Source organism: Ascidia mentula, chromosome 2 (assembly GCF_947561715.1).
Source record: "Ascidia mentula chromosome 2, kaAscMent1.1, whole genome shotgun sequence".
NCBI lineage: Eukaryota > Metazoa > Chordata > Ascidiacea > Phlebobranchia > Ascidiidae > Ascidia > Ascidia mentula.
Genome location: NC_138567.1, coordinates 17,316,321 through 17,330,241, shown reverse-complemented (window position 1 = coordinate 17,330,241; position 13,921 = coordinate 17,316,321). Strand labels below are relative to the sequence as shown.

General features: G+C 37.2%; 1 protein-coding gene across 1 annotated transcript; it reads right to left on the bottom strand.

The window, feature by feature from the left end:
* Window positions 1-1,204: 1,204 nt before the first annotated feature.
* On the bottom strand, window positions 1,205-11,910 carry LOC145888574 (piwi-like protein 1). Its single transcript, XM_082979352.1, has 22 exons — window positions 11,833-11,910; window positions 11,375-11,512; window positions 7,939-8,076; window positions 7,801-7,882; window positions 7,527-7,659; window positions 7,170-7,294; window positions 6,946-7,114; window positions 6,680-6,801; window positions 5,954-6,062; window positions 5,454-5,591; window positions 5,096-5,199; window positions 4,779-4,887; window positions 4,319-4,471; window positions 4,029-4,151; window positions 3,862-3,948; window positions 3,644-3,757; window positions 3,354-3,457; window positions 3,134-3,204; window positions 2,783-2,939; window positions 2,477-2,602; window positions 1,707-1,854; window positions 1,205-1,438 (listed from the first exon to the last, which is right to left on the bottom strand). The coding sequence occupies exons 1-22, from the start codon at window positions 11,894-11,896 to the stop codon at window positions 1,322-1,324; spliced, it is 2,631 nt and encodes an 876-aa protein (XP_082835478.1). The 5' UTR covers window positions 11,897-11,910; the 3' UTR covers window positions 1,205-1,321.
* Window positions 11,911-13,921: the final 2,011 nt, after the last annotated feature.

The following is a 13,921-nucleotide window of genomic DNA, read 5'->3' as shown; positions in this document are numbered from 1 at the left end:
TCAAAGCTAAAGCCACAAATACTTCCAGTATTTGAATTTATAGGTCGGTAATTGTTTGTATTCTTGGATGGTATATGATGTAATAGGCGTGTTTTTGCAGGTAGATTGGACTCGCAAGTCACGACATTGGGCCAGTGTATAAAGAGTTTTGAGATGAAAGACGGTCAGGGACAATCACTTGACTGTGTGTTTTATGAAACAGTGAGCATATAGAGTAGATGACATTTATTTGATCCAGGACTAAATTTATCAGTTACCCAAATTAAGCCTAACATCAATTTTCAAATGTTTACGCCCTTGGAAATTGAGGGCCTCTGCACTAACCTATTTGCATATTTAACGTTAATAATGTTGTGAAATAAAAAACAGTGCCAGATTGAAAGACCAAACGGCCTTAGTTTGTCCACATCTGGTGTAACACCGTAGCATGATGTATTTACCAAGAGTCGTTCGTCAACTTGTTCTGGCTTCTTTAGGCCATTTACTGGCTATTTGATTCACCGAGTATTTAACAGAAAATTTTTACAATAAAATCATGTACCACTACGTTTTTTTTTATTCCTGTCTGTATCTCGTAAATGCTTATGTGTTTACTTTAGTACCGTTGATTTCATTCCCAGGACAGGGAATTAAATCAGCTGCAACGAGGGAAGATGTATAGATGTGTTGGTGAATACAAAACCGAAAAAAAACATCTGCTCTGCGTCTCAGTTCGCGAAACTTCTCCAGAAGAAACGCAGGTCTACCGAAAGAACATCGCCCTTTGCAACAAAACGCTCAAACAACGAATGGCTTCCACCTAAAACCCACTTCCAATAGGCATAGAGTTCATCATCTGCCAAACCGAGTTCAAATGCATTACACGCCTTTCCAACTTTTCTTCCAATATTTTTTGTTTTTCTTCAATTGATTTTTTACCCTTGTGGTTAAATGTTTTGATGAAATTAAGTTGTTTTGTCGATAAAATAATAAATCATACTTTGTTTGTTTTCTTACATTTTTATGAACTCTTTACCGCCACCACTCGACTAAAACGAAACACAAAAGATTATTAAGAAACGAACTTTTATAACGAAATGAAGAATGAGGAAGCAGCAAATTGGAACTTAATGAGGATGTGAAGCGATTAACTGAACTTTTTGGTAAAATATAAGTTACAATTAAAAGAAAGCTGAACTGGACTATTAGTCACATTTTGCCAAAAACGTTTCCTTCAAAATTTACAATATTTCGGAAATTGTGGTTGGATAACACGATGATGTGAAGAAACGAAATCAGGTTAATGTACATAATTCCACACTCCATCTTTCAACTGAGAGGTTTAAAGGAAATAGAGTTTGTCGTTGAGCGATGCAGACACAGGGTTGTGAACACTTTGCCCAACCAGGAAAGCAAGTTTGTGAGCATACAAACATGGAGCTGGGACTCTGATGGTTCCCTGTGTATTAAAAATAGTTTCATGTAATTAATATATCTGGTTTTGAGGGTGTGTATTTGTAAATGAACAACTACAGCATGGTTACACACAACGAATTTATACTATTGGCTCCATTTTGTTTAAATATCATAAAATTGTTGTAATTGGACAGTGGACGCTAATACCAAATATTACAATGGAATTAGGTAAATAAAATGCAAATGTTAGTCATGGTGTTTCGATTAATGAAAACAAACCATACTAGACAGATTAGCAACAGAATACTCACAGGCCAGTTGTAGTAAAGATGGCAGAGTTTGTAAGTGAGTCTTTGCATGTGGTCGGGTTGCAAGTTAGATGTGTCGTAGATAACATTGTAGTGGGTCGGACTCACCGTCCCCTCCCTGATCGACTGACTCACCACATAAAAATCATACCTGAAAATACGAAACAAACATTAAGATATAATAAATCCCTTGAAAAGAAAAATGCAACATTATTGATGGAAAGATTTTTTAAAAATGTTTTGGATGGTTACGCACGATCTCTTCACGAAACGATACACTTTATTCATTTCGTAATAATACGCAGTTTGGTTTGCACAACCTAACGTAAATGTGGTTCGCAAAAACCTATTATTACCATCTCCGTTTAGATTGCTACCCAGAAGGTTTTCCTCAGGGTTCTACGCAAGTGCAACTATCACTTGTCAAACACGAAAGCGCAAAATCAAAACATTTTTTTTCGGAATTTAACATCATTTACGTGAGTAATATGCAGCATCAACAACACCTTGGTTCACCACTACTTTTAATTACATGTTTTCTAGATGGGTGATCACTGTGGAATAAGTGTGCGTATAGTTGTGAAGTTAACAACTAACCAATGGAAATATTTTTATGATACTTCGCGATCGCGTTATTGAAGAAATTACGCCACATTGTGGAAGTGTGAATCTGTTGTGCTTGGAAACAAACGAAGCCAAGCTACAACAAATTGCACTAACACATTATGCGTATAATATTCCTGTCTTGTTTGAAAGATAAGAAGTGGAATTACCAATCTGGTCTCGTCACTTTGTCGTCGATCACTGTACCAGGGGGAGGGTTTTGCAAATCTCCTCGACCGCTGGCGAAAAATCGAGCGTTTACTCGTTTCTTCACAACCAAGAATGAAAGATTGGGTCTGAAATACAAAATACCGATAAGGTTATTTAAGTACAAGCGTATTGTGCTGTCGTATTAACAATTTTAGCCAATATCTACACTCGTGTATTGTATATATGAGATTCTCATACATCGTCAAAAGTTTAAGTACGTCAGGTTTGCACCTTTCTGAAATTCAAAAACAGAAACGGCAAATTACTTGTATTCTGGCATATCTGGTATCTTGAAGCATTCCATGAGTTGAGGAAGTTCGTATTCCTTCACCATCTCTAACTGGCCGTCACCAACCCCATCACGGTACAAAATAACACGAGCTGGAAGTTTTTTATTCCATTGCTTGTATTTCTGCAAAGCTCCTAAAAAAAGAGCAGTTGCGATTAATGTTATGTATATAAGGCACGGTTGATGGAATAAGTCAGTATTAAAATGCAGGAAAACAGCGGGAATCCATTTTGAAGAAGAGCACAGAGGCCTATTCAGTTACAATCTCTGCATAAGATTGATTAGATAATAAAGTAAACTTGCGGTTCTTATGTTGGAGGTAACGTACCGTGGAGACAACGCTTCAGTCCATCTATCAGCTCAACCCCAGTGTGTTGGAAAGTAACATTCGAATACCATCTAAAAAATAAATAATGCCATTATTATCACTGCACCCTACATCTTATTTTTAAGTGTTACAAAAAAACAATTTAACTCTGAATTGTGAATTTTTAACTCGGGCAATACGAACCTACGGTGTTGCGATAAAGCATTACAAACTATTTGACCTGGTAAAAGTTGCGTTGATGCTTGCAACAAATCCACCAACCGATCGACCTTTTTGTGAAGAATCGTGGTAAGTGTCGATACCGATCAACATGCAGTCCTTCAACTACACGATAAAGGAAAGTTGAACTACACGATACAAACTCGTTTAACTATTGGTTAATCGTTCTAAATAAAAAAAAAATTTTGCCGACTACCGAACTGCAGCGCACCGTATTTTGCAATACGATATTGTTTGCATTAATTACTTCTGCAAGTTCAACAAAAACACTTTTCGTAGACACGAACTAACCGGTATTCTGACAGCCCAAGCTTCACCTCCCAGTTTACAATTTATCTGGATTGCAATCTTGGTTGCAATACTCATCACTCTCTGTGGTTTGGATAAAGTTCTCGACAAAACCACCTGAAAGTCGACGAAGGAAATTCATAAACCAATGACGTCATTATATTCTAATATTTTACAATCACATCAAACACTTTTGTGAAATTAAAAGGTAGTTATCGCACCTGACTTGGAATCGGATAATCCACGCAACAGAGCTTCTTTATTGCGTCATAACGATCCTTGCGGTTGCTTGGCAACAAGCAGCATACCTACAAACAGTATCATGCATTTTATAAATTAATTTTTACATTTTCAAAGACAAGAAAACGGTGAAATGTCCGTCACTAACCAGTTGAACTCTTTGGTTTTGGGCCATCATGTCTTTGATAATCTTCTGTATTTGATCAGTTCGGTCAGTGGGGGATTCGACCACTGTTGGACGAGCCATGTTGAAGCCCATAGCTCTCGAAACCTAATTGAAAGAAATTGAATATTTTCAGTACAATAAGATATATTAAAAACCAATTATATTATCTCAGAAAACAAATAAAGAATTATTTACAGAACCAATAACGAGCAATAATTTTTCGACCGTTTTACTTTTTTAATTTAAAACGTTTTTTTATCAATTACAATCACCTGACACATCTTCTGAATGAGATCGTTGGCGCAAGGTTTGTCACGACTACAGTGCACCAGGAACCAATCACGTAACTCCACACAACGGAACAACTGACAATTACGAAACTCACGATCCCACGATGCCTGATGTCCAGCTGACACCACTTTGTTCTGAACACAACGTTACCAAATTTAACAACTCTGTGTTCTACTTATATCGTTTGTGGACACAAAAGGCGGTTGGATAAAGAGTTCATTTTTACTATGTGCGAAAACAATGTTGTTTAAAACAGTCAAACTATTAACTAGTCAGTATTGATTGCCTGTAGTTTTGCTTTCTTTGATACGTTCCAATTGCAAAAAATTATAATAAAATATTACAACTTGTAAAAATGGATGCTTTTGACTAAGTCAGGCAGGCATCAGAATTCAAAATAAATGTGATAACTTTCATATTTGGTAAAACTAGCACACCAACCTGAGCAAACATAATACTTTCTGGATCAAGTTGCCTCCCGTCAATATCCAACAAACGATCTTCAAACATTAATCCCCACTCAGAAAACTTCTTCTGGATTTCTTTGTTGCTAAAAATACAACAATTAAAATTATTTAACACTTGGTTGGCTAAGTTCTGACAGAAGTGTATACGGAGATAAACTGGTAGCTACACATAACTGCATGCCTTGCAAGAAACGTTAAACAGATATCTGTATTTGGATACCGTTTTCAAAACTAGCAAGTTTAGCAGTAAGACAGAGCTATAATTGTTATGAGAGGGTAACCCAAACCCACCCAGTCATTCTCTTGATGAAAGATTCCAAAACTTGAGCCCGTTTTTGTGGATTTTGTTTGGTGAAAGTAGCGAGTCTCTTCATCGTTTGAAAGTCAGATCTCAACTACAGAAAAAAAAAAACAGAATTTATAAATCCACAAAAGAATGAAACATACTTGCTTCATGATAGTGGGCAAGCCAGGCTTTGACACTTAAAAGTTCAAATAAGATATTTTTAGCTTAACAAATATCTCACGAAAACTCCATGATCAAACTAAAACCGCCATCTTTGCACAAAACGCACATGCAAACATGCAATAAAGGCCTTGTTATAAAGTTCTAAAACCTGAATAATAAACAAGTGAATTGTCTACTAACCTCATCAGTAAGTCCAGTTACTGTACATAGTTCAGGCACCAGATGAACGACCTCCAAACCTCCACGACGTATTTCGCGTTTCTTGGGTCGAGACATAAGTAGAGGTTGCTTTAAATCACGCACGTCGATGTTGTATTGCTGTTCGAAACAAAAACCAGATCAAACCAGTTACAGCCTGTTTTGTTACGTAAGAAACAAGGTGTATGTGTAATAACTCGAATCGATAATCTACCAAGGGCCACATGTGTTTGGTAATTGCTTTAGTGAAGAGAATTACTTGCAAACTAATCGATAACTCGTCACATTTTAACATAAGTGTCAAGCAAGTTCTTTTGAAAGAAATGGTTTCGGAAATTTTCATTCCTCGCGATCTCCCTCCATGCATTGGTAGGTTATATTTCGACTATATAAAAGGTCTAAAAAGCTTTCAAAGTTAACTTGGAAGGTGACCAATTTCCATCCAAACAATTTAACAACAACCCAGGGATATAAATGCTCACCTCCTTGTAGTACTTTGCATACGAGATCGCTTCTCCCCTTCGTTCAAACGTCATACTCACGTTCAAATCCCACTCTATGCCGTCAATACGATACGTGTTGTTGTTGTATCTATAGATGAATAAATCTCAATTTTTTTCCTTTTTTGCATTTTTGAGACAAACTTTCTATTCCAATGAAATCAGTTCAACCCCTCAAAATTATTGATCACTTTACATTAAAGATAAACCATGCGTTAAAACGCGATTAGATTTTTGCGTCGTTTCATTTCACTGTTCGTTCCTAATCCGTTGTTCGACATGTGGAGTTCAATCCATTTTGTTCGCCCAGCTTAAACCATAATCCCCGATCGGGGGTTACAAGCGATTGGAAAAATTATGTCAAGATGGAATTAAAAAACAAAATGGTTGTTTTATCGGATGCAACAATCCAACGTTCGCATGATTTCGCGTATTAGTAAAATCTGTGATAGATAAATTTGACCGATTGACCGAGTTAAGGTAATGGCTTTTTTTTGTAACATAACTTCATATTTAACCAAAATAATTTTATGTAATTTATTTCAACGTTTCCAAAAGTTTTTTTCATATAATATATTGTTACCGTCCGTGCAAAAGCGATCACCGATCATAACGTTTGTGCAAGTTTACATACCAAGAACGCTCTGAATTTACTTAAAACGATTTACGACAACAGATATTTGTTTGAAGGACGTTTATTGTACCCACCTCGTCAAAACGATTTGTCCGACCAAGAATTTTTGCACCTCTTCGTGAAAGTTGCGACCACGTTGTCGACAGTCTCTGTACATCTGGTTCATCACATCTAACACAGTGTCTTTGCGCATCAACTAAAATGTAACAAACATCAATTATCACTAGGGGTAATTTTGTCACAAAAACACACCATGTATCAGGAGAGAAAACAAAATTGCCATGGCTGGGTTGTTTGATTTATATACAGCTTTACAAACGTAATTTTACACATATTTTACCTTGTGTGAAACTTCAGCACAAAGCAACACTTGTGTTTCGTATTCGAGAATACTGGTGACGAATCCCGGCCAAATTTCGAAAGTTACTCTCCCACATTCAACGTTGAAAGCCATGCTGGGGTTGTAGAAGTTTCGTCCAACTTGCTTCATCCCCATTTTATCCAAAACCCTGCAAACAAAAGTGGTCACGAAACGCCAAACATTATTTGTGTCGGATGTTTTACCTTCTAAATACCAGGTTGTAAATTTGAACAGATATTGGCGATTTTGGAGGCAGTTCGTTAGTCAGAGTGATTGTGAGACGGACGTTGCTGTCATCACTGCGACGTTTCGAGAAAACCTCGGTTTCCTGCACGAAAATTATTTCATGTTCAAACTTCATCACACGCCGAAAGACTTTTGCAGTTTTGTAAAAGGATTGAATTAATGTTTGTCAGTTAATCTAACATACTAACCAACTTCAGCATTAACGAAGTTTTTGTAGAACGTGACACAAGCTCAGAGCTCAATCCAAAGAACAAATGACATCAGTAGGAACGTCGTTAAAACACTGGCTTAAGTTTTGGAATGAAACAAATTACCTTGTTCGGAAGACGTTTGGGCATAAACAGCATAGTTCCATCGAACATGAAAATGTCACCCAACAACTCCTTGTGGTCTTTTAACATTCCCTTTCTCGCACCTTTGTGGTCGACCTCGGGATTGAAGTCGACTCTAAAAAAAAAACAACGTAAAGTTTATAATTCAGAAAATTGCATGGAAAATACAGTAATCCAAAAAGATTTTGTGGCAAAACGCAAGTACCATCCATCGCATCTACAGCATAGTTATGTTTGTTCAACATTAAATACGTACCTGTATTGGTACAAAGCCCAGTTACGCGAGCATCCCATTGGAAAAAAGTTCGAAATCAAATGAATCGGTCGTCCCCCAGCACCTGTAAGTAAGCATATGTGTCAAGTTTGATTCGACAACACACAGGTAGCAACCAACCTTTCTTGCTCGTAATATGAGACGGTTTCGTCTTCGGTTCGAACATAGATGGATCGAACATACTTCTACGTGCAAGCAACACTGGTTGATTTTTTCCCAATCCCATTTTCTCCACAGCTCGAGCCGCATCTGCCATTCCTGTGGTTTAACAAATACAATAAGTTTAGAAAATTTAGTAAATTCACAGAACTGTTGGGGGGTTAGCGGACAAATCAGCGAAATAACGTTAATAAATCGCTCAATACGTGGCAAGCAACGCATCTTACTAAATTTTTCAAACAAAAAATAACATCTACAGAAGTATGACTTTGAAAGTCCAAAAAAGCATTTCAGAGTAAAACAAAACATACCAAAGTTGTTTCCATCTTTCTTGATTAATTCACAAGTGAGTTACTGATCGATATCTACAAGCAACTTACTGCTATTTATATACTCCCAACTCGAAGCGTCAAAAAAGGCAGCAAGGCGCAATAATGCGAACTACGTCATAATGCCCATTGTCACGTGATAACCGCCCAGTGAATAAGCCGGAAATATTGGCGACCACTGTCACGAGATGTGATTAAGCCACGGTGATTATCCGTCTCTAATTTAATGTGTTCCTTGAGGAAATTGGAAACTCATCTGTCGAGGGATGCACAACGTGACTTCTATATGAATGAGGTGATCACCGGTGACATGCCAAGTTTGCAAACATACTAAACGGTGTTGTGATGGCGCAGTTGGATCTTCACAATTTATCTATAGGGGAGATATCTATTGTCTCGTTCGAACAAACAGCAAAGTTGATGGCGATAACCCCCGTCTGAAGGTGTTTGTCGCGAAACAATTTAAACGCTTTCGGTTTACCGTCACCTGGTGTGACGTACAACTTCAGTAAAACTTCAATGTTTTTAACTTTTGCCAATTCTGGTTAAAATGGTCATATTTGATGGGATTACAGGAAATGATAGTAGTTTGAATTAAGAGTGATGAGAGAAATTTATTAAAAATTTGCTAGAATGCGATGTTTTCGGTCGCACGAAAATTTGAGGTCAACTTTGATCGGATTTTTTGCCTCATTTGAACCTGATCGTTCTTAATCCCCGATTCTAATTACTCACGGCCAATCTACATAAGTGGTTGAAAAATAAAACACTAAAATGCGATATAATTAACATTCTTAGTTTGTTCAAATGAGGCAAAAATATCTCTCTCTTACATTCTTATTCTTAGTCTGACTTAACGTCACTTTAGAAAATAGTGTCGTAATGTGGCGACTATAATGGATGCGCGGTCACAAATGCAACAACGCCGAGAATTAGCGTTAGACGTATGTACACTACAAACAACAACGGATATATTCTTGTAGGCATAGGCGCCTAGTTTTCAATTTTCCAATGAAGCGGATATATTATGACGTCATAATTTGTTACTATGACGTCATCAAGTATCGAAAAACTGTGTTTGAATTTCATGCACGTGACGTATTAGACAAAAGGGCGGCGTTATCGATGAACACACAGAAGATCGGTCTACGACACAACCAATATGTACCTTTTGGCGTATCATACTGCGAGACTGACTTTGCAACAACCGATGTCAGTTACGCAAGCGAAACTAGGTCAACATATTTTGTGTGCGTCGTGTAAGAAACACATTGTTTTTAGGTTTTCTTTTTCTTCGAACGTTACGAATGCGACGAGTTACATGGCATGGACAGACGCGCGTAATAGCCACTCGTTTTGTTTTTGAAAAACCTGGGGGGGCGCCGCCCCCCCCCGGACTAGGCGCCTATGCTTGTAGACATTATAAGGAAATCTTCTACTGGCTGTTTGGATGGCAAATTACCAAAATATAGTTACAAAAATAAAGTTACAAAAACCGTGTATGTTGAAATAATAATTTACGTTGGGTTAAGTTAAAGGCACAAACAACCACATAGGATTGTGAACGTTTTTAGCGACATTGCCCAAATAAAAAGAAGCATATTTCACTATGAAACACATATGTGCTTATTTCCAAAGAACCGTGCTTGGGTATTTTATGCTTATATCAAATTAGCATTGTTAGTTATATGGGCATAATATGTAACAAATACAGCATCGAAACTTGGTAGGCGAGTGGCATATAATGAACTGTTCGTGGGTTTTGCTGTTGGTAGGCGGTACACAAAAAATCGGCACTTTTGCTAGTTCATATGCGAATGTGGAGGATGGACGGAGTCGCGTAACAGCTTGAAAGAACACGTTACTGATATGAAGTTTTACGTTTGTCGCCACCTTGTGGATGAATAGTAGCACAAAATCCAACATTTTAAGTATTGGATCGAAAATGAGTTGTATACCATTAGCCCCAGTCTCCAAAACCAGGAATAGTAACGCCTCACCAACCAGCCTTCACATGTCTGCTACAACATAGTAGTCTTTCTTGGGACTTTTTTTCTGATAAAAGTGCGCTCATGATAGTTTTTTAATACGCAAGACGTCGTTTGTCTCGTAATCGCGATTAAGGATGACGCAACAAAGAAACCACACGTGATTAACGAACATGCATAAATAGTTGATCGCTCGTATAAGGAAAAGTTATAGTTAGCCAACCCAGCTGCAACGAAACCTGATTGGGAGAAGACACGGTTTGCTATTTATTGCGGGTCTACCGCTAGTATGAAAAATGAACACGAGTGTGCTGCTATTACCATAGTTCAAAAACATGCATGAGAAAAAAGAATTTTAAGATTCTAGGCCAATTTTGAGCTGTCAAAAAAGGGAGGCGCATAAAAAAGAATTAACAGTTAATAATAGGAACGTCCGATGGTTAGGAATTGGGAATACCTGCACCCAAATTTTTTTCCCAATCCGGATGTTTATCATAAATTTACATCCTGGTCGTAAAAATCATAAGCCAATATTTGAGGTATAGCAACATAATTTGTTTCTAGGTTTGTTATTTATGCATTAAATTTCTGCCAGTGTTAGCTTCCTACATACCCATTTTTGTGTATAAATCCTAACGACAATGTGTTGTCTGTTTTGTTGAAATTTGTGGTACATTGTAACCATGAAAATGTTGGTATGTAATCTTATTCATTTTTTTTGAATTTTTAAACTGGCATGATGCATTCAAACCTTGGTTTGGACGCTACCGAAAGTGGTGTAAGATTATACACGAATAAAAATTTAAAAAATTCAACAGATCTTTAAAAATTTTACTTGCAAAATATCATCCCTCCACCAGAACTAAATCCTCACTACTTTACATTTGTATACAAAAATGCTAACCTAGTGACTGATGGGACAAAAAATTATGTCATCATTTTTTAAACATCTGCCCATCATGCCACCAAAATTTTGCCTTGTACTGCAGATGGGGTAATTAATACATACAGATATATCAACAATTAACAAAAGAAAGAAAATATTTACATGTGAACATTCTGGCCACAGAAACATCTTACCTCCTTCCCTTCCTTGCATTGCTCCTCTCTTAACACCTCTTGATGAAAGAGCATGTTCTCCTCCTGCTCCTGGTTGAGGAGCAAGTTGCTTCACATCTGCTGCTCCTCCAGGTCGAAGTGGAGGACCTCTCGAGTCACCTAATAAAACACTCTTAAAGCAGTAAAAAATATCAACATGATGCAACTAACAATGGTAACTGTAAGTGGTGCTATTAGTCATACACTAACAGTATATCTTATATTTTGTTCAACAATTTTCCCGGTGGTTCATCAGGACTTGCTTTTACACACATAATATTTTATTCGACAGCAATTTGTTGCCAAGCTAGGATAAACAGGTAGAATTATGAATGAAAATACTTTTTGTCGAACCTGTAACAACACTAGCACTGGCATCCATTTAGGGTGTTAAGAGTTTGCTGGGTGATTAACAGTGATCTATATCTATTGGATCTTACCATCTGGTGGAACTCCACGAGCTCTTCCTCTCGCTCTTCCTCTTGCTCTTTGTTCTGGCTCCATTACAAATAATTTACTTTTTCACCTGTTGTTAAAATTATAACAATATTGATTGTGTCGGTAAGCTTAAGCTAATAAAGCAACATCTTATCAATTTATTTGTCCAAATTATTAGAAAAGTTGTGTCAAAAGGAATGCACGAAAGGGAAAATAATTGTCATTTAAACTTGTTTATATATGTAATGTTAACAGAGTATTAGTAGATTGAATACAAACAGACACTGAACCAAGGATTGACAGGGACTGGATAGTTATATTAAGTACATGTTGAGTTTTGACATCTTCTCACCAGTCAACGGTGAAACAAAGCAATTTAACGATTAATTCCAGTTATATACATTATAAAATTACATTATTCTAAAAATTAAAAAAGAATGAAAAATTCTAAATGAAAGCTATAAGCTTTTCCTAGCGATGTTTGTGTTACAACATGACTTCTTTTGAAACAAACTAAGCAGGATTTATCAAGGTTTTTTAATAGTTTGACAAAGTAATATGGTTACAGATATGAAGAACATAATATTTACAATCCAAGTTCAATTACAGAAGTTTATCGAAATTACTGTTGAAGCTCACCAGACAATTATAGCGTTTGCAACTATGTACAGTTCGAAACTAAATTGGGAACAGAGGACACTTGTTTCTCTCAAAGGCGGCAAGTTTAAAACGTTTATCACAGATTGGTTAATTAAGATTTAATTTGATGAAATATTTTCAAGGTACATTGTGGAAGATTAAGTTTGATATACGCGGCTTTAAAAATCCCACTCACCTTTTCCACAGCACCAGAAATGAACATCAACTTGGAAAACACGCTTCACGTTTGACGTAATAAATCAGCTGTTTATCCAATGATTTTTATGGTTCGACAATTTAGGATGACTTCAACAAACCAAACGGACAAAAACAAATGACATTTGTAAAAAAAAACTAGTTTCCGGTACTTACCACTATTCAGACAAGTACATTTCACTTGTGAAAAAAAAATTGCAGCTGATAAAACATTTCTGGAAGTATCAGTTGAAAACATTTTACTGACTTGCTTTAATCAACCGATTGCTCTAGTTCAATGTTAGGCAAGTAAAAAAAAACTACCAAAGCCTTTTGGTATCTCTTCATGCAGTTATTCACCATACTACCATTTGCGTCCGTGGATTTGTCTTGGAGCTCTAATTTATATTTTAGGCACTTTTATCGCCAGCACCATAATCTCCCCCGCAATATTTTTACATACAACACAGGAAGATAAATGAAAAAATAATTGAAGAGGTTTGCGTTCACGAGTGGAACCACTGATGGGGCCTGGCGTTGTCGGCGCAGATTATTCGTAAAACTTTGAATCCAATGTTCGCTGCTCTCTCCATGCCTCATGGTCACGATCTCTTCGTGGGATTCAGCAACATGGTCAAGGCGGATGATTTCTTGTATCGGTGTCACCGGGGCAGGATAATATTAAAGGTTGACACCGCATATGGGAGATTCATCGGATCGCAAACGGGATCACCATCATAGCAAACAAAACGATGCAGCAACACAGTCCATAATTTAAGAGTCATGAAGGCATGGACGTTGTCGCAAGAATGCAAACAGTCTTCCATGGGGCGTTTGATTCGCCCATACAAAGTAAGCTAAAGATTGTCGACAAACAATCTATTACCGTTTCGGAGCTCTTTGATCGTCACTGATTACAAAACGATAAGGCTTGGGATATTTAAAAGTGGTCCCTTGAATTCAATTGACAACCACTTTAGAAATGTGTGACTGTCACAAGTGGTCGCGGGAACAGGACGATAAAACTGAGGATGGTTTAAGCGCATCACGTGACTGGATTGTAGTGAGCTAGTTATCAAAAGTGCGTGCATAATGGCGCGATGACAAGAAATATTGGACTGGGTAAAAAGAAGGCGTTTTTTTTACAAGGAATATCAGAAAAAATGTCTGGTAGTTAGGCTATGCAGGAAGCCCAACACCGCCTGCATCCTTTCTGTCTGGTATTGCAGTGTTTGTGATCAGGAAGCATGCGTGGTG

Coding starts and splice junctions, on each gene's coding strand:
- LOC145888574 (XM_082979352.1), bottom strand. CDS start 11,896: ATGGAGCCAGAACAAAGAGCAAGAGGAAGAGCGAGAGGAAGAGCTCGT. Junction 4,888..5,095: donor TTCATCAAGAGAATGACTGG/GTGGGTTTGGGT, acceptor TTGTATTTTTAG/CAACAAAGAAATCCAGAAGA. Junction 3,205..3,353: donor ATCAACGCAACTTTTACCAG/GTCAAATAGTTT, acceptor TTTATTTTTTAG/ATGGTATTCGAATGTTACTT.